The sequence below is a fragment of the Mesocricetus auratus genome, unplaced genomic scaffold (genome assembly GCF_017639785.1).
Source record: "Mesocricetus auratus isolate SY011 unplaced genomic scaffold, BCM_Maur_2.0 Super-Scaffold_100024, whole genome shotgun sequence".
In the NCBI taxonomy this organism is placed as follows: domain Eukaryota; kingdom Metazoa; phylum Chordata; class Mammalia; order Rodentia; family Cricetidae; genus Mesocricetus; species Mesocricetus auratus.
In genome coordinates, this window is record NW_024429205.1 from 1,955,939 (window position 1) to 1,976,973 (window position 21,035).

The following is a 21,035-nucleotide window of genomic DNA, read 5'->3' on the forward strand; positions in this document are numbered from 1 at the left end:
GCTCAAAGAGACACTTCACCATATTAAAATAACACCATGGACTGAGGGGACATAGAAGCTAAGTGAAATTGCAGCCTTAAGAAGAAGGCATTTGACAAGAAATACGTGACTAAAAGGATGAAAGGGGCAGATAATTTCATCCATGGCAGGCCATGGCTCCCATGTCTGTCTACGCATAAGACAAGCCCCATGTCTAAGTCACATTAGACATCCCTTATAGGCATCACAACGGCCACAGTGGACTGTGTGTGGGTACAGTGAGAGTGGGCACGTCTCAGGAGAGGGAAATACTATAGCCAGCAGTTACTTTAAAGCCAGAAAACTCAAAGCTAGACACAAAGAAAGTCTTCTAAGCCTGACATACTGGCAACCCCAAGATGTTAACATGTATTATCTCTTGGCTTTGCTTGGCAGTTTTCACCAGTGTCCTGAGGACTCTGGAAGTCACAGCCAACCAATCACTCCTGCCCCGTGGCCTCAGGTCTTCAGTGGCACAGGGGAAACTGGAATCCAGGTCTCCAGACTGGAACCATTGGTTTCTGCCCATACCACACTGCTCATTTCCTTTCTGGCGAACATTTCAATTTGAACAGAGGGAATGAGTAGGAATAAAATGTTACCATCATTTTTATGTGAACAGGCTTGTGGGAAACTTTTCTAGCTGGCATGGTTCTGTGTCTATCCTCAGAGTTCACCTGAGTGCTTCATGCCAGGGTCAACCCTGAAATGGAATATGAGGCCAAACTGCCTTCAGATCGCTCTCAGAAACCATGTGTAAGCAGAGCAACTATCCACAAAAGAAGCGAATATACGTCATTCACGGCCACATCAATCCACACCTTCCAGGAATTCATCTTAGTAAGGAATCTGACAGAGACAGTAGGAGAAGAGAGTAGCCATCTCTCTGACTTGATCAGTGCTCACTGTGAACATACCTTGAAATTCCACAACACAACCCCATATAGTACAGCAAGTATTTATACAGAATATAGTGCAGAATAAAAACTAAACGAATGTTTGTAATTATTCTTAGACAGTTATTTCTTTTCCTTGTTTTCTTTGCAAAATTGTGGCTAAGAAATGATACCCAGCACAATCCCAGTTAAAATTTGTTAACCAAATTTAATAATCTATTTTCATAGCTGTGATAAAGCCTAACTATCAGCTAATGAAGAGATGATTAGGAGAAAATAGATGCTGCCTGCAGTTTGCCAACTATTTCTCTGTTGAGCACACAATGTTGTCTCTAAGCATACAGACTAAGACCTTACACGTGTAGTTCTCCACAGACCAAAATTTATATTTTAGTTACCAGTCTCATTACCTGATTCAGCAATTTACAACTTTATATGGTATGGATAGTGATGTAACATGTTAAACTTAGTAATTTAAAAATTCCTAGAGAAAAGTGGCCTGTGCCTCCTTTGGTATATCATGGGGAAACCAGACAGCCATCTCATGATGGTTGCTCATTGAGCAATCCACTGTGTCCTGGTCTATCATGGAGATCTGGGGAATAATTCATGAATTTCCCAAAGTCACAATCAAAATAATAGCTTGATTTTACCCACAAGTTACTGTTTCACTGCAGAGGAAATAGAGGATGAGGACAAAGGAGAGGCCACCCTGAGCATCTCTGGCAACAACCGACTCAAATGCCAGTCGGGCCAATAGATGGCTTGTAGAACAAGATGACTTTAGTCCTCACAAATTGACTTGCGGAAAAATGAGTGAGAACAGTACTATCACAACTTGCAAGCACTTCTCACCTATCATGTCTTGGACCTTCATACAGCAAGACCCATCTGTGTTTCCCTGTCAGAGCAGATGTGAAGGCAACCATAGGTATGACAGCGGGCCACAGGTGTGTGTAAAGTGCTCTCGTCCTAGTGCATTTTTTAAACTATCTTCCTTCCAGATGTTCTCTACACCCCTCACCATTAGGGATGTGAGAGCTAGTATTTGTGAGAGTAACAAGACCACCTGACTTTAGGACTATGGATGTGATCTATCCTAACTCTCATCCCATGTGAGCATTCCCTGCAATTGTCTGGGTATCACCCCAGTCTGCATCCCAGAGCAAGATCTCTTAGATGATGGGACCAAAGTTTCTTTATAAAAAGGCTTGCGTTAGTCTGTCTCCTGAGGTTCACTGTCCTCAGCTAGTAGAAGAAGAAGCAAGGTGAGAGGGGAAGGACTCAGCCTTCCTTGTGGGTCACGGGAAGCCCCAAGCCCTCTGCATGCTGAGCATGGACTTATCATAATCCGTGCCAATGTGCGCACTATTGCCAACACTGTGATGCGGAACAGCTTTTGCTTGGAGAACTGTGTGGCGCGTGGGGCTCATGGAGAAGCGAGAGAAACGAAGGCAAGGGAGCATGCGTTATATTCCCAAACACCTACCCACATGTCCTCACTAGCACCGGGTCCCTAAACAAGCCATCTTAGACAGCACACTGGGAAAAAGGCAGGCATTACCTTCTGTGTCGTGCATATTTGCCACTGACGTGACCACTGCCATCGCAGCCTGGAGTGGGACAGCTGCAACAGGAAAGAGCTGATTACATAGCTGCATGGGCTTCCGTGGGCACTGATGGCAGCAGGCCTCTCAGAGCGAGGGGGGGGGCGGAGGGAAGAAGGGAGGGATGGAGGAGGAGGGAGAGAGAGAGTGGGAGGGAGGGGGAGGAGTAGAGGGAAGGAGGGAGTTGAGGAAGCAGTGAGGGAGAAGGAAGGGAGGGAGGGACAGGCAGAGGAGGAAAAGGGGAAGAGCACTGACCAGGAGAGAAGACACAGGGATGCTTTTTATCTGCAGTTTCAGGAGAATTAATTTCTTCACTGTAGCAGACTATGAGCAAGTTACCATTGAGTTCAGGAGTACAGCACACCCATTCAGAGGCACGGGTTTTCTAAACTGCTGCTGGGAACACCTCTCCCCCACAAAGCACTAACCTGAACAGCTCTTGTATGGCTGGCTCCACAGGAACTGCGGAAAGATGGAAAACATAAAAATTTATCGTGTGTCACAGGTATTCTTCTCCCACGGGAAAATTACCAAAAGGGCGGTGGTGCTGGGGCGGGGGGGTCAGAGCTAACTGCCATAGAAGTTCTTCGGGATGAAGGTCCCCAGCCAGTCTCAGAGACATGGGAAAGTGCACTTACCGCGAACCCCTTTGGACCGTGTGCGATGGCGCTTCTCCTCAGCGTCCACGTCCATCTGGGAATAGAGTTTTTCAGGTGGTCAGTGCCCTTGTCCTGTGAATGCAGACCAGCTGTATCTAACACTTCTGATTATCCCTGGTACTCTAGTCATAGGTCCTTAATCCTATGTAGCTCTATAAAGGAAGGTCTCCACAGGGCAGCATGGGTAAGCAAGGGCTGAACAGTCTCCAGTGTGTTTGTTTAGAATGATAAGTGAACCTGATCTAGTAATCACCAAGCCTCTGCACTGTCCAGTCACAGACTTGGATGGCTTTCCAGGGATCCAGCTCTCCTCTTGAAGATTTAATTAGGACACCTTTGGTTGTCTGTATTGTATTTTGTACCAAGAAATAATAAACACATTACCTTTACAAGAAGGCAATTAGTATCTAGATTTTCCTTGTAACCGGCTAGGCTAATATGACAAAGACTTTAGAGGAAAGAGATGAGCAGAATGTCATTCATACCATTGGAGGCTTCCTTTCCATGTTGTTCAATCTAAATCATCCAGGTTCTTTTTAGGTACACAGATCTTTGTCTGTGGCAGAGGACACACTATGTACATGATATTTGCCATGAAAAGGAAGCCCTAGTGACATTCTGCTAGCCTCTCTGCTCTCAGATAAATCCCTTGTCATGTTAAGTGTCCAAGTTCTACTTCACTAGAACCTTGTATCAATCTTTTAAGGAAATACTTTGTTTCTTTCATCTAGGAAAAACCCCACAGTTCTGAACTCATGGAGGGGAAAGCCAAATATGCTGTAAATGTCCTCTTTAAACCATAGGGACGAACAACCATAAGGTGAATATTTACTAATATCTTCTCACCAGTTATTTCCACAATGTATTAATTTATTAGATATGAATATAAATTCATTCAACAGGTGTATATGTAACTCTAGTCAATATAACATAGAGTCTAATAAGGGACCAGTGGTGATAAGACACAAACAGTAAAAACTTCTCTCGGATTCCTTGATGATCATTTGTGAACTCCACGTGTGATTTCTTTGCAATGTCTGGTATGGACAGGGTGCATTCCTCGGCATAAGATGGGGGACAATATGATATATTCTGTGCCTTGTCCAATGTACCATGTATCAAAACCACTTATTTCTTGGATAGAGACCCAACAGATGCCCATGGCCCGCTAGAGGCATACCTTAGTGGGTAGACTTGCCATCTGATCTATCTTGGAGTGTCTGTGCTTACTCTCCATGGATACAATGTGGTGACAGGGCACTTCATATAATAAGAAACATAAGCTCATTCCATGAATTTAATATCTATTCATGGGACCTGTCTGCTTCAGATACAATGCTGCCGCTGATTTAGTATATAAAGGATAGTTTCAGAAAAAGAAGAGCCCATGGGAAGTACATGCCTAAGTTAGGGTACTAGAGAATCATATGTCCATGTATAGAACGAGACTGCAACTTATCCCTGAACAAAGATATTTGAAGCCCTGTTAATTGATGGACAGATAGGTGGGTGGATGGATGGATGGATAGGTGGGTAGGTTAGTGGATAATTGGATGGATGTATGGATGTATGGATGAATAGATGGATGGATGGATGGAATTATGGATGGATGGAGCCATTTTCTGAGAAGCTGCAGGCCAGAGGTACCAGAGCACAGGAAGTATACTGAAAGGAATATCTCATGGATCAAAGAGGAAAAATGGCACTTAAAGGGAACACTGTGAGGCCAGTAGTGATCAGAAGGGGGACAGTGGGCACATGTACAGAGGTCATGGTAGCATGTGTGGGGTTAATCATAGAAATGTTACAGAAGAAGGAGTGGCTTAGCTGCAGTCTGAGAAGATGGAGGAAGGAGATTGGGCTAAGAGGATTCATGAGGTTACCTAGACAGGCTGGCTAGGATGCTGCCCAACTAACTCTGTGGGTTGGTCCCCTACTCCTAGAACATGACTATCTAGGGGAGAAGACATGGATGGAATAAAGGTACCTAAGAGACTGTTGGGGGTTTTCATATGGTACAGGAGTTTCTTGGACATCTTTTGCATCTCATACTACCATGGCCTCAGTCCCGCTGGATCCTATTGCCTAAGCATGGACCCTCTGAATGCTTTCTTAGTGTGGGGCCGTAGCTTAAACAGCACCCAAAGGGATGGACACTTAGAGGCTCTGAAATTGCTATTCAACGTGAGTTTTTTTCTAAATAAAGCAAACTTTTAGCAAAGCTGTACAGGACCAATGAAGCAGGAGAGCAAAGCCTGTAGAGAAGGGACAGCTCCTATTCTGTAGAAACAGTGTATCTTCTGAGAACCCTGCAAATTTACCCAGGGGGAAGGGGACATTTAAAATACCATTCTTTAAGGAACTTAAAATTGAATTAAAAGTGCGAGGGTAAATTTAGCTGAACAGTACTCTTACCCAAGGATAGTAAAAAATGTTTGTGGAGAAGGGTCGAAGGGCTGATGTTTGAGCTGAGCACTGAAGTCAGTCAGATGCTTCAGGTTAAAATGGGATGGGAGAAAGATATTCCAGGCACAGGAAACAGAGCATGGAAAAAATAAACAACAAAAACAACCTAGGCCGTACTGTGTGCTCACTAAGGGCTGCCGTCAACGATGTTTGTACCTGATTTCAGTAGGGAACAGCTGTCACTTTGTCTGTCACATTTACTCAGAATCTGGTGAGTAAACCCGCTTTTATGATGCTCCTGGCTGAAGTTCATGGAGGAATGTCTAGTCCAAGCTATGGCAGATCCTGTTCTTCTCCATGGGTGTAGGATAGGAACACTGGCCCCTCAGCTAAAGGCTCAGGTAGCCAAATAAGAAACTACTTTATGTTTTTGCATTTAAATTCATAGTGTTTTCTTCTTCTTCTTCTTCTTCTTCTTCTTCTTCTTCTTCTTCTTCTTCTTCTTCTTCTTCTTCTTCTTCTTCTTCTTCTTCTTCTTCTTCTTCTTCTTCCTCTTCCTTCTCCTCCTCCTCCTCCTCCTCCTCCTCCTCCTCCTCCTCCTCCTCCTCCTCCTCCTCCTCCTCCTCCTCCTCCTTCATTAGACAAGGTCATGTCAGCCCCGGCGGGACTGGAACTCACTTTGTAGACCAGATTAAAAGCATGTGTCACCATGCCTGGCCCTTTTTTGTATTTTTATTTGTTTTGCACATGCAGGTCAATTCTGCCTTTGGAAATGGACAGCCATCATCCCACTCATTGCTTGTTACATAATCACAGGACTCCAGCCACACAGAAGGGCCTCTCCTGCTCTGTGCTAAGTCCCTGTCACAGGCTCTACTTTTCCTCTCTTCCCCTCTGGTCCTGCTGGTTTATTCAGCACTAACTCCATTGGGATGTGTTTTATTTTCTACCAAACAATGTTTCTTTCACTGGTGATTAAGTGATAAATATATTTTAAAATGTCTAACCCAGCATTCTACATACAGAAGACACTAAATAAATGCTGAGTCTCTGTTTCCTTTCAGTGGAGGAAATCACAGGGTGAAACATTTCAAATTTGTTTGCATTCTACCCTTACAGATGTTCAGCAAGTACCAACAGTGCGAGCCGCTTTCAGCATAACACATATACTGTGCAATGACATTTTCTAATGTCGCTCATACCTAATAGCGTGTGGTCACAGGGCAGGCACTCCTGAAGGGTCCCTGCACACTCCTTTCAGGAGTTCCATGCCCTTCACACCTCACAATCTTAGAAAGATGGCTGGTTTTCTTCTGGTAACCCCTCTCTTCTGGACACCAACAGTGGCAACCAGAATCTGGAGCTGTTGTGAGTCAGGGGCTCTTAGATAAAGAGTTGCAGGAGCTTCTTCAGCTGGACCAAGGTCAACTCCATGATGGTTCCACAAACCCAGCTCTGCCCTCCTTGCCACTGGAGATGCTAACTGCACTCCTTGCCTGGGTCTCTGAAGTCCCCTTCAGCAATTTGCACTAGGAAACCCACACTAAAAGGACTAAATTAGCATCCATCCTTTTCTTCCCCTTAAGTATATTTATTTTCAAACTGATGATAGATGTTTCTGAAGAACTTTAAGTGGTTTTATACTTAAAGAAAAGTAAGTCTTGAATTTAAGAAATTGGTTTTGTGCCAACTGGAGCTATCAGGAATGATGTGTTGAGGAGAGAGCATGTGAATTGTTTCATTGCTTTCAAACTTTGCATTTGGAATCAGGATTTACCTTATTGCTTTGATCTTATTTCTCCCAATAAAAAACACTTTCCTCAGGTTTAGCCCTAGTGAAAAGAATGTACTATTTTAGATGTATTATATTCTCAAGGTGTCTGTGGAGTCTGTGGGAGCCCTTGGAGGCTGCTGTCTGTGCTAGGTACTGGCAGGTCACACCTATGGGACAGGAAGGAGCTACATTTTGGGTACTAAAGATTGTGGAGGCCAAGTTATATCCCCACACTGTGGACCTTCTTTTTCCTCTATGGTCTTCCTTGTAGGACAGGGACCAGAGGAGGTCCTAAACTGCAAGTTGGATATGGGTGACTTTGAACTAGACCCCAGAACTTGAGCTGGTTCTTAGCCCTGCCTTATCACCCTCCTTTCATTATTAAGAAAGCAGTTACCCATTGTACCAACTAGCTGACCTGTCCTCAGTTCTTACTATTCAAATCTGTTTCACTGATGGTTCCTCACACCAAGAGGGAAGGTTGGAGGAGGGGCACAGGCCAAACATGATGAGGAAGGAGCAGAAACCAGAGAGAAGAGGTGTGAGGACACAACTGTGTGTGTGTGGGTTGGTGTGCTCCACCAGCGCCTGCTCTGAGAGTCACCGTCTCCTAGGTAACAGACGCACCACGTCTACAGCTCCACAACAGAACATGTGCCCATATTCAGCTCAGGCTCACATAAATTTGAATCATAAAAACCCATCTGTGAGGGTCAACAAGTATGAGTGACCGCGTACTCTGGCCATTCCTGCAAAGTGTTAAGGAAGAGTGCTATGACTGCCTAAAGTGACTTTCCAATGTATGACCACATCCTTATCTAGAGAATTTAATGTGGTGCAAGCACATTGCTCTTTAGGATCTAGAGCTGATATTCATGCAACATAAGGGCATAATTTTTGAGAGGCTACAGAGAAATGAGGAGAGATAAATGTGCTTCCGGTTCACAGTACCAGTTAATGTAAAATTACTCAACTTACCTTGCAGAAATTGTATGAGAAAAAAAAACTGGACACTCAATGTGACAGCAAGATTCTGTGGGGGTGGACTGATGACCGCATGTGTTAGTGGGACACTGTGGGATTGCCTTGTGTGGGGTTGAAGAACAGAGTTCCCAGACAGAAGTGGTAAGTGAAGATCAGGTTCACGCCCTCCCCCCTCCCTGCCTGAATGTGAGGGTTAGACCTAGTGAAGACCCAGGAGACAAAAGTTGCCTTTGTATTCAAAGGCCCTGAAGTGTGCTAACTGTGAGAGGGTTAGCGAGGCTGCAACAGGTGCACACAAGAGAATTCCTGAAGGGTGGTGAGAGTGTCCCCCCGTCCCTGTCTAACTTCCAGGACTTTGGCACTCTCTATCCGAAAGGAAGAACAGTTAGACATGAAGGAGAAGGTGAAGACCAGAGTGAGGGCTTTAAAGACGAAAGCAGAGTGGCAGCAAGGATGACACAGAGTTACTGGGGCCCGTCAAGGTTGGGGTGCTTGGGCATGTCACCTTAGGACAATGGAGACCCAGAGCTGCCAGCATAGAGGGCCAGGGGCCCAGGCTGAATACGCGAGGATGTCAATCATCACAGATCTGATCTGGAACAGAGAGTGCTACTCAAAGTTCTGCACAGGACCAGTCCCTACTCAGCATGGAGGCAGGGTGATGCACATCCTGGGGAGATTGATGCCTCTTACCTTGTAGGAAGCCTTCTCTCCTGAGGACGGAGGCAGGGTGACTCCGTGGGCAGGATACAGGCCCAGAGCCAGCTCTCTCTAGGATTTCCCTGGTCCTCCCCAGCTTGTAACTGTGGCCAAGTCACTTAATTTCTCTGTGCCTCCATTTCTCCATCTGTAAAAAAGGAAAAGCATTAAGCTCCTAAGGCTCTCAGGAGATAATATGAACGGGTGTCCTTTTTGACTGATGACATTTTACCTCTTCCAGGGTCCAGAATACCTGTGGGTTAGCCACATGTGCCTGCATTCAAGCCATTCTTCTTGCCCTGAGACAGGGTCTTTCCTGACCCCCTGGCTTAGGCTGGTGCATTCAGGAAATTAGCAAGTCCCCCCTTCCTACTAAGTCTGGGATACCATCTACCTTCCCCATGGCCTTGTGGGTGAGCTCCACACTAGGATTCATGTAAGCCTCATTAGCTTGTGATTGCCTCAAGGACTTCAGAGGTTGCCGAGCTGAGCCTGAGCTGGGGAGATGCCGCTTGCTGCTCAGATTGATGATCTGCATTTAGTTCCTGGAACCTACTTGGTGGAAGGGCAGAACTGACTCCTGCTAGTTGTCCGATGACTTGTATGCACGTGTGTCATGCATACATGCTAGAGAATAGAGGGAGGGAGGGAGAAAAGAAGGGATAAAGGAACAAATGAATGAACTAGGCAGTCTCCTGGAGTCACACATCTCCAGGATGACTTTAAGGAACATTTTTATATCCTTTGTGTCCTCTGAACTTTATGCTAATTTCATGAATGAAAAGAAAAAAAGCCCTGACACTCAGAGAAGGTATCCCATCTGCTCAAATCTCCCCAGCTAGTGGGGACAGTGGCACCTGAAACCCAAGGCTTGCATCAACATGGCCATCTGTTCACATGCTCCCAGAAGAGTGGAAAAAGCAGAGGTCTGGGGTAGGGAGGCAGAGCTTTATGTAATCCTGGGGGAGCCTTAGTGGGTGTCACTGATGTCCCCTCAATCTTCCATGATACTCATTGCTGCATTTATCTCCAGCAGTTAAGTGCTACTGCTGTACAATTCCCAGGGACTGTATCCTCTGGGTTATCTTAAACCTTAACAGATGAAGTGGTGGAGAAAGGCTTCTCTCCTGAGGATGGCAAGCTGATTATGTAGGCAGATGCCTAGAGATGTTTTTGGAACTTATACGTATCCATAGTTCAGTTCCTCAAGCTTGAGATGGTCCACCTGCCCCCGAAGTATAAACTCACCTTCATTGGGAAGTCTATGAGCAACAGCAAACCCAGTGGATAAGGAAATAAGAAACGCTAAGATGGTTGACCCATGTACTCAACATCCCTACTTTGGCCTGGAAAGCAATATTCCTCCAGTTATGTTGGACACGAGGGTCTGGGGTGTAGAGCCTTCTCTTCTAAACCTCATTCTCTAAAAAGAAAAATTTCATCTACATAGAGAGTAAGTGAATGTTTGTGTACTACTGTCTCAACAAGAACCTAATCACATCGGACACAGATTTGGAACAGGGGCAGGGATGGAGAAAGAAGAAAGAAAAGGGAAATCAGAAAATTCCACCCTGTTCCCATTGACTAGAGGAGAAGGCATCTAGTTTTAATTGAGGCTATAATGCTGTGACTCAAGCAACCAGTAAAATGTTAAGCAGTTAAATGAGTCAGATGTCTATACACCTTCTCTTACTACTTCATGGTCTATGTATGTTGTCTTATAAGCATGACCTTCCTATAGTTTACAATTACTGAGTGTTCAGTGAATGGTAGAGCCTCCACACACTCTTTTATTGTGTAAGCATTTCTGATTCTCTGCTGTTTGTGTGCAAGTGTGACAATATGAATAAGTAGAAAACTCTTCCTAGCAGACTCCTGCCCTTGGGTCTGGAAGGGATGCTTCCAGTGATGAGCAAGAGAGAGCTCACTGGGACTGTCTCCTTGGTCTTCCATAGGACCCTAGCATCTCAGCCTAACAAGACAGATAAGATATAGTCACATACACCTATAGTAAAATTTAAAGGAATAGAGATTAAGGCAAGCATAGTCACTGTCTTAAAATATGCAGAAAAATAATTTGTGGTATAAAGAAAAAATAGGAATTATGAAAGAAGAGAAAGGGGAAATTCTTGAGTCAGTAGAAAAATCTATGGTCAACATTAAGGTTATCACCAAACAGTCAATAAATGATTAAATTAATAAACAGCAAGATTAAAAGCAAAACAAGTTAATACATGGATGGTCGTTCAATTATAATGTAACACTGCCTTTTAGATTCTTCTGAAAAAGGAAGTATTTTACAACTAACATTCATCTGAATGTTAGAACATCAAGAAACACACATGCTGAAAGCTCATAATGTTTGAAATTAAACAATTAAATCATGTATTAATGAGTGACAAGCAAACCAATTGTGATACAGCTCATTTTGGCAGAAACGAAATTGGATCTGAGATTCCTGCTTGTTAAACTTGTCACATAAAGCATGCTCATTTGTGGGTTTTTATTTTGTTAACAAGCTATGTGGGATGACGCTTCAGAGGCACAGAAGAGTAGGCAAAGACATTGAGACACAGTAAACTCCTGCCTGCGGGTTGTTAAGCTGACTCAGAATAGCTTACTGGTGAAGGCAGCCAATTGTACCCCAGGGGCAGGATCAGGGACAGCAGAGCCCCTGAAGCCACAGAGGGGTGGGAGGAGTCCTGACTTGTGTGGTCAGATCAGAACCTACTCTTTTTTGGTTCTTAGTCCAGCTTTAAAAATAGTATGTCAGTGGTAGGAATATCCCCTGGGAAATAAATTTCAGGGAAATGAGGTCTCACACCTAATTTATTTCTGTTTATTTGCTTTCAGAAGCCCTTGCTTTCATGCATGTGTGGACAGGGTTTTTGGTTCCCTGGGACTGGGCGGGTCCTGCCACTGTGGGAATCACACCCTATCTGGAGGACTCACTGGTCACCCTCCCAGAGTAGCTGGAGGTTCCCTATAGCTGGGTAGCCAAGGCTCTGTGTCCAGTTGTCTCTTTCCTGGATTTCTTTTCCCATTGAGGAGGCAGCTCTGCATCTCTCCAGAATGAGTACCCTAGTGATTGTCCAAGACTCTGCAATAGGAAATGTCTCTTCCTCTCTGGTCAATGACAGTCTTAGTATGACACTGTTTGTTTAAAAGTTATTTTTTTAATTTTACATACCAACCACAGCTCCCCCACCCTCCCTTCCTCACGCACTTACCCCAACCTTGCCCCTCACCCAGCCCTCATCCATTCCACAAAAAGGGTAAGGACTCCCGTGGGGACTCAACAAAGTCTGACTTATCAAATTGAAGCAGGACCAATCCCCTCCCCCTAGATCAAGGTTGAGCAAGGTATTCCTCCATAGGGAAGGGCTGCAAAAAGCCAGTTCATGTACTAGGGATAAATCGTGGTTCCATTGCCAGGATTGGACAGACTGCCAAAGTCAAAGAACTGTCACCCACATTCAGAAGGTCTAGTGAAGTTCCCCAGCTGTCAGTCCAGAGTCAATGAGCTACCACTAGCTCGGGTCAACTGTATCTGTGTGTTTCCCCATCATGATCTTGACCCCTTTGCTCATATAATCCCTCCTCCCTCTCTTTGACTGGACTCCAGGAACTCAGCCCAGGGCTTAGCTGTGGATCTTTGCATCTGCTCCCATCAGTTACTGCATGAAGGTTCGATGATGATAAGAATTAAGGTGGTCACAATCTGATTACAGGGGAAGACCATTTCAGGCACCCTCTTCCCTATTGCATGGAGTCTTACAGCCTCTGCTGGGGCCAGTCTGGTTTCTAGCTTCTCAGAAGCCTAAGCTTCCCTGTAGCCTAAGGACCTGATTCTCGCTCTCTTCTGGCCCCTGGAGTTGAAAGTCCCTCCTTTTGCATTAATGCCCAACCTCAGCATACTATGGAAAGTACAGGAACCCTCTCTCATGCAGGGTTTCAGCCCTGCTAACCTGGGAAGCACTGGCCTGGGATACTGGGGCCTCCCATTAGAATACATCCTGCATGACCTTGTACTGGCCTTTGTCACCAGACTTTCCCTCCTTTCCTACTGCATCCCACTCATGTTTCTTCCCCTGAGCCCTTTCTCTTTTTTAGGTAGACAGCACCATATTGTGTGGTGGCATGGCAGTTTGCTTAACTGTACGTATCCTCCACGCCATTTTAGTCTCTTGCTATTGGTTTCTTTGAGAGAGGCTGTCTGGGTATGTGCTGTGTAGCCCAAGTTGTCCTTGAACTTGAGGCAATTCTCATGTTTATTCCTCCAAAGTGTTGACATTATTGGTGTAACTACCATGCTTGGCTACCCTGACATTAAATCAATCAATCAATCAATCAATCAATCAATCAATCACTCTCCGTTTCTCTCTCTCTCTCTCTCTCTCTCTCTCTCTCTCACACACACACACAAACACAGTCACACACACACACACATTCACTCATCTTTCATCTAGTCTATGGTGGTCTCAAACCTGCTATTTACCAAGGATGACCTTGAATTCCTAATCATTCTGCCTCTGCTTTCCAAGTGTTTCTATGGGGATCAAAGCCCAGAACCTTGTACAGGCTAGCCCAGTACTCTACCAACTGAGTTACATTTTGAAGTTGAGTTTGAAGTTGTTCAAAATCAATCTGTCTTCATGTTTTGCTTATTTCAAATACCGAGTAAAGACTGGATCAACCTAGTGTCAGAATGTAGGCTCTTAATGAGTCTCCCTGAACAGAAGGTGACACATGGTGAGCAAGATGGGTGAGAGGGGGTAAGACACAACTCCTGAGACAATATTTAGGTTCAGCGGACTTAAGTCAGAGAGTGGTTGCCCTGCAGAGTACCTCAACATTAATGAGGGCTGAAGAAAGCAGTTACAACGGAGGTTCTCTGAGATGGTGAAAAGCCTTGTGTATCACTTTTTGCTGAGTATAGAGTAAGGAAAGATGTCTTGGTGTAGAGGTGAGACAGTTGTCTAGATGTGGGAGAAGGCCTGCTGACTGGATAGGAGGAAGGGAAGCTGGTTGGGTATAGAGAAGAACCTTCAGTCGGTGTACAGAGGAGTGCCAGCATGTAGAGGAATCCTTACAGTATGGGTAGGAAGATTTGCTCTCTGTGTATAGTGAAGGGTCTGTTGTATAGGCTCAGAAGAGGTCCTGATGCCTGCGTGGAGTAGAGAGCCAGCTGTGTGGGTGTGCAAGAAGTTCTGCTGTTTGAGCCTGTGGTCCAATGTCTAAGTTTAGAGGAGAGCCTGCTATCTTGGTTTAGTGAAAGATCTGCTATGTAAGTGGGCCTGGTGTCTGGATGTAGAGCAGACCCTGTTGTCTGCATATGGAGGAAGGTTTACTCTGTGTGTAGAAGAGGACCTAGTTTTCAGTAAAAGGTCTACTGTCTGGATAGAGAATAGTCTGCTACCTGGGTGTTTATAAGGACCCTCTGACAGGGGATGGATGTTGACTTACTGTCTGGGTACAGAGGAGGGCTTACTTTCTGGATGTTGTGGAGATCTTCTGTCTGGGTACAGAGGAGGACCAGTTGTGTGTGTATACAGAGAGTTATGTTGTGCTTGTGAGTTGTTTGGTTGTTGTGGAGTGTCTGGTCTCTAGGGACAGGGGATTGTCTGCTGTGTAGGTGTGCAGAAAGGCTTGCCGTCTGGGTATAGAATCATACTGTGTGGGTGTAGGAGAGGATCTTCCTTCCGGGCCTATGGGAGCATCTGCTGTCTGAATATAGAGGGGTGTGTGCTGTATGGGTATAGAGGAGGGTCTGTTGCTCATTGTGGCCGGGTGAGACACTCTAAGTAGTCTTTCTCCTGGTGTCTTGACTACCTTGGCAAATGTAGATCCGCTTCTCTGAGTGGAGTTACTGCAGCCGAGATCTCCCATTATTGCAACTATGTCATAATAGCTGCCTTTATCACAAATGATGCTCTAGCAGAGAAAAATACAAGGTTGTAGCTGAGCTCAGCCCTTTTTGATTCTGTAGCATTTAAGATTTGAAGCCACATCCATAGCAGACAAACCAGAGAGAAGGTGTAGGACTCACACACTTGATACTAGATCTTTTAGCAAAGCAGAAACAAGATGAGGAGGTTCAAAGTCAGACACCAGGCAAAGAAACAGAACAGCCCTGGTAGCACAGGTCTTGGAGGAGGGCAAGGAGCTCTGTCAGGAGGAAACATCCTGATGGTTTCTGGGGTGCACTTGTCCACTGATGCCACAGCCTGTCTGTGTTCTACATTTCCGTGTCAAGCAGCAGGAGCTTCCTTTCCACATAGGCCATTTAGGAGTCTGTGGCCCAGAAGCATTTGTTGGGCTCAGTGACATTCCTCTGATATGGTACGATTGTAGCTGCCCATTTCTTTTTCTCTAAACCCAATTGCCTAGTAAATGGAAGCTTGCTGTTAGGAGGCTCATATCACCTCATTGCTCTCTGTAAATGGAAATGAACCTTTCTCAGAGGCAGTGAAGGGCATCTCGTGCTGAATTTGTTTAGCTCTGGGACAGGATGTGCAGGGATCTTGCCTTATCCCCAGCAGTTAGGAGAGTTACGCCACTTCACTAACAGCAGAGTGCAGACCTAATACTTTGATAATCAGCCTTGTCCTTTGGAGCTACCTTTTAGGGGCAGCCCCCAGCTTCCTTCCCCAACAGAGGTTTAACCAAAGCTCAGAGCAGCCAGGACTCTGAGTGAAAATGATAATCTACCCCTTCCAAAAGGCTCCTATTCCAGAGGACATTGAAGTACCGGGGAAACTCCATTTTCCTATCTACCACTGACCAAGACACAGAAGGGGTGAGCAGACCTCAGGGGCGGCAGGCAGTCCCACTGGAAGGACTCTTCTCCTCCATGTCTCCTGGCCCAGGCACTGGACTTTCTCTTATACACAGCCTAAGGGTCTGGAATATGGCTGCACAGCCTGAAGCTCAGAGGTGGAGAGGAACTACGCCTAACCCTAGTACAGCCAGTGAGGCAGGACCATGCCAAAGGAGAGGAAGGAAAGTGAGTAGAATTAGAGTGGAGGACACAGGGTGAGAAGCTGAAGTGGATGGAATTCCCAGCACTGGAAGGGGATATACTATGAACTCCCTCAAAGGAGAAGCGACAGGAGCATGGGGGGTTCCTTCCCAACTGAGGAGCCCTAGGTGGACAGCGTGCCTTTGGGCAGCCAGAATTCAGAAGATTAGAAGATCAGTACAAAATCTGGACAAAGGGATATTGGATAACTTGGAGTTGGCAGCCTTAAAATCAAAACTACTTTGGTCCGGACGCAACAGCAACCCCAGGGGCCTCCATTTCCAGGGATGTTTGTGTTCTATCAGAAAGGTGTGTGCCATACTGGCAAGGGACATGCCATTGAATTTCTCAGCTTAGACAGTGTCCTGTAGATATAGGATTCCCAGCAGCAAATAAACCAGTGCCTGCCCTAGCACTGCTATGTGTGGCGGCTGGTCTATGAGGCACATGCTGTGGAATCTGGGAAACATGCATGGAACAGTTAGCAGAAAATGAAAGACAAAAACAGTTCTTCTGGCCAGGCGATGGTGGCGCACGCCTTTAATCCCAGCACTCGGGAGGCAGAGGCAGGCGGATCTCTGTGAGTTCGAGACCAAACCTGGTCTACAGAGTGAGTTCCAGGACAGCCTCCAAAACAATACAGAGAAACCCTGTCTCGAAAAAAAAAACAAACCAGTTCTTCCAATCAAGAGTCTGAAAGAAACTGTCTACTGGAGGACAGGAAGAAGAAGGAGGAGGAAGACGAGGAAGAGGAAGGAGAAGGAAAAGGAAGAAGATGAGGAAGAGGAAGGAAAAGGAGAAATAGAAATAATAATTATATATGCACACCTATCTGTGTTTATTCAGATCACACAAAAAACAGGAGACAACTGTGGGTGTCTTAGATGAAGTGATAGAAAATACCCAGCAAAAGGTCTAAACCCACTTCTGGTTTCTAAAACGGACCAAAAACCCACCAACCTCTGAGCCTGAAAACCCACCATTCCAGAATATAAGAAGAAAACAAGAAACGCTAATTTTCCATATCTACATAGATTAAGACAGTAGTGTGTAACACAGTGGACCTGCTGCTTTTAGGCATGACATGACCATCCCCACAATGATGCCGAGCAATTATTATGGAAAGCTACAGAAGACGTTGGGACTTTTCAACAGTACGCCTGTCTTTGGGTTACCTATATCACAGTAAGCGACCCCAGCAGACTCACTAGTTCAACAATCTGAACTTGGATGGAGTCTTTTCTTTGGTCTGTTAGTAGCCTTTCTATCTGCGGTAAGTAGATGCTTCTTTATGACTCCCCGTGAACATCTTGCAACAGCAAATTAGAAGTGCACACTATAAGTGAAAAGACTATCAGGGTATAAAATTGTAAAATGCTCACAAGGCATAAATGAATATTTGCAGGAAAACAAATATTGACAGTATCTGTCACACAGAGGTCAGGTTTTAGAATATGCATTTGCTTTTAGCTTCCAAATTTTCTTTAGATGCTGGTGTTAACAATGTTATTGCTTCTGAGGTGGCCCCAAATATTGAATACATAGTCTGAATGATATTAAATTAAATTCTGAGCATAAAGGGAGTCTAACTGTGTCTCTCAATGTAGATTTGCATACAATGATGGAACTGTTAGGATTGGGGAAATTCTTGGAGATAATCTAGATGCACTTGACATTTCAAGGTGCCCATGGATGTCTGGGAGCCAAGGGGAGGAACTTATGTTTTTGCTATGGGTTGCCACCCTAGGGCTCATGCTCTAAACATCTGGAATCTTCATATTGCTCTATTCAACTATGACTCCAGTTTGTCTGGAGACATAAATTAGAGCCATCTTCATGGAAAGAGGTTGGATACCATCAGTTGTTACTAACCTCCTCATTTTTAGTTTCATGGTCATTTTTTACTTTATTCTTAATTATTTCTTATTCTCACTCTCCACCTTTCTCCCTCCGCCCCCCCCTCCATCTCCACTCCCACCTCTCTTACTTAGGATCTTGCTATGTAACTCGAATGACCCATTCGTCTCAGTCTGGAATTCACACTGCAGACCAAGCAGCCTTGAGTTCACAATCCTCCTGCCTTTGCTTCCTGATTACTTGGATTATGGGTGTGCATCAAAATGCTGGCTGCAGTTTCAATAAAAGAAAGATTTATATTGACAATGGTCTCAAGGGGTTCAACCCATAGTGACTTGGCATCACGGTATCGTGAATATGATAGTGGGAACATGAGGAGGCGGAGTAGGCTGCTGACTGCATGGTCAACCAGAAATGTATGAGGGCAGGGGGGAAGAGAGTATAGAGAGAGTCAGATAGATACTAGATGTCTCAGTATAACCTTTAAACACACACACACACACACACACACACACACACACATGCCCAAAAGCATGCCCATACACACACACACACACACACACACACACACACACACACACACTCACCTACTTTCTTTAGGTGGCCTTGATACTTAAGGTTTCTAGAACCTCCCAAAATAGTTCTGACTACTGGGGACCAAGTGTTCAAGACATAAGCCCAAGGGTGGCATTTCATATTCAAATCATATGAGTTCTGTTTTTCTGGCTCCCAAATACTCATGGGCATCTCAAAATGTCAAATGCATTTAGCCCATCTTCAAGAATCTCCCAATCTTAACAGCTCCAATATTGTTCACTAGACTGAATTTCAAGTCCCTTTTGAGACTCAAAGCAGACTCACAGCTGAGAAATCCTGTGAAAAAAGTAAATTAAATATTTCCAATATGCAATGGTACAAAACAAATATTCTCATTCCAAAAATGGGGGATTCAAGAACATGTCAAGAAAGAGTGAGAGCAATATGAAACAAAAACACAAGAGGACAAACACTAGATATGGCAGCTTCATGACTCAAGGGCACAAAGTGTCATGATATGACCTGTAGCAGGTTTGAACAAGCTTGTCCCTAATGGCTTTGCCATTTGCTGACCATATGGTCTCTGTCTTAGGATAGCTCTACTCAATACCTGTGAATTTTCTTGGCAGATGTTTTATGGTCCTATAATGACTAGTATCCCGGTTCTCCATGGTAGCTTGGGCTTTAACCTCGTGCATTACTCTCGGAAGTTTCGCCTGAAGGGTCTTGGGTCCTGCTGCACATTTCCAGGTCCTCCAGGCCTTCCTTTGTGATACTGGTGGGAGCCTTCATGACCTTGTCCCTAAAAGTAGCTTCATACAGATGATGCCAATGTCTGTTACTGACTCAAATGATATTTAGGTTCCCCTGCACCAGCAGTGCGACAGTGTCTGGGTGGTTGGAGTGAGGACAATGCTTCTCTAAATGGCCTTGTGTGAGCAGAATGTCCTGGTGGTCACTCTTCCCTGTCCTTCTCACTACTCTTGAGCCTGTCATGGGTGGAATCTGGCCAGTTTCTAAGGCATCTTTTCTACTGTCTCAAAGCAAAGTGCTGGATTACCTTGAATGGTGCTAGTAACCTTAATAATCAAACGGTCTTTGTCTAGTTTCTGGCTAGATTGTATGCTTTCCACATCCTTCTGTTAGATTTTTTTAGATCCTTATTCTCACTGTAAATATGACCAAAAGCAGATAGAAATAACCCACCATAACCTCAATGCTGGATTTTCTTGAAAATTTCTCCACCATATTAATGAGTCAATTTCCTTTAAAAATCAGTTTCTAGAAGCTTTTAGGACAAAGGGGAAACAAACAAAAAACAAAACAAAACAAAAAAACTTTTGCCAAACTGCACCTTGAGTAGCTGTTGGCAGATTCTTAACAAAGCCCTTGTTCTCAGCTGAAACAGTCTGAGCACAGTCTTCACTGGGCTGGAGCTACCAGCCTTCTTGTCTACTGAATACCCAGCACGGCGGCCCATGAAGGTGCCTGTGGCATTCTACTGTTTTTTCAGATTACATTTCCAATTGTTGGAAATTCTTCCTACCTGGTCCAAAGGTCTAAGAACTACATAGCTAGGTGTTGTCTGGTGCTGATTTCCTTAGTGTCTTTTTTGTTGTTTTTTCGAGACAAGGTTTCTCTGTATTGTTTTGGAGCCTGTCCTGGAACTAGCTCTTGTAGAGCAGGCTGGTCTCGAACTCACAGAGATACTCCTGCCTCTGCCTCACAAGTGCTGGGATTAAAGGTGTGCACCACCAAGGTTCTCAGCTTTCCTTAGTGTTCTTGTCAGAAACAACTTACCAGGGAGAAGATTTGCTTTGGGTCAGGATTCCAGTGGACTTAGTACATGTTGGCTGTTTGGCCCAGTATATCTCGGTAGATCATGGTGGCAGAGCACGTGTGAGATGGTAAGCCTGTGTACGGCATGCCAACCAGGATGCAGAGAGTCACTGTACATTTTTATATCCTTGACTTTGTGTTCATGTTAGCATTCCTCTGTGAATGTGGCCACACGTCCCTCTGTTACCAGTGTGGATTTAGATCTGTCTCTGAGAAGTCCCCACAGAGAACTTAATGGAGGGTGCTGCAGGAAATACCTGTTCTTACAGGGCAGAACTGGGATTTGGGCACAACTATTAGCCAGTTTATATTCTGGGAAAGTATCTCAGTTGCGCTCATGACTTACTGCTTCTCAGGAGCACATTATGTCTAAGCAGCTCAGATCAGAACTCCCTGGAGTAATTCTGTGCATTTTTCATGTTCGTTCTTCAGAATGCTGGTATCACATTCCAGTACGAACACAAAAGACTTTACACCACTGTCTTGGAAACAAACAGCATTCAGTAGAGTCTCCAAGACTGTAAAGCACTCTGCTGAGGAGAATAACATGTGCTGGTGTTCGGGATAAGCTGCCAACTGCACTTGTTCTTTCTACACCACAATTCTAACCCTTGGGACAGAGGTTCTGAAGAACCCATTCTGGAAGCATGGGGGTCTTGCATAAATAACTCTGGAACTAACTCTGGAACATTGGGCTTCCTGTGGCTGACTGAGAAGGGGGGCCTCATTCAGAAGTGC

At 44.9% G+C, this 21,035-nt stretch overlaps 1 protein-coding gene across 26 annotated transcripts in view; it reads right to left on the bottom strand.

Annotated features, from left to right (window-relative positions):
• The window catches only part of Myt1l (myelin transcription factor 1 like), a 380,106-nt gene that overhangs the window by 132,060 nt on the left and 227,011 nt on the right, over positions 1-21,035 (bottom strand). For all 26 annotated transcript variants that reach the window (XR_005870745.1, XM_040730678.1, XM_040730677.1 and 23 more), the window contains 4 exons: positions 9,038-9,191; positions 3,160-3,214; positions 2,950-2,983; positions 2,479-2,541 (listed from right to left, as the gene is read on the bottom strand). Coding sequence is in view for 25 of the 26 variants with exons in the window: in XM_040730678.1 (XP_040586612.1) it covers positions 2,479-2,541; positions 2,950-2,983; positions 3,160-3,214 (152 nt within the window). In the remaining variant the exon portion in view is untranslated. The remainder of the gene's footprint in view (positions 1-2,478; positions 2,542-2,949; positions 2,984-3,159; positions 3,215-9,037; positions 9,192-21,035) is intronic.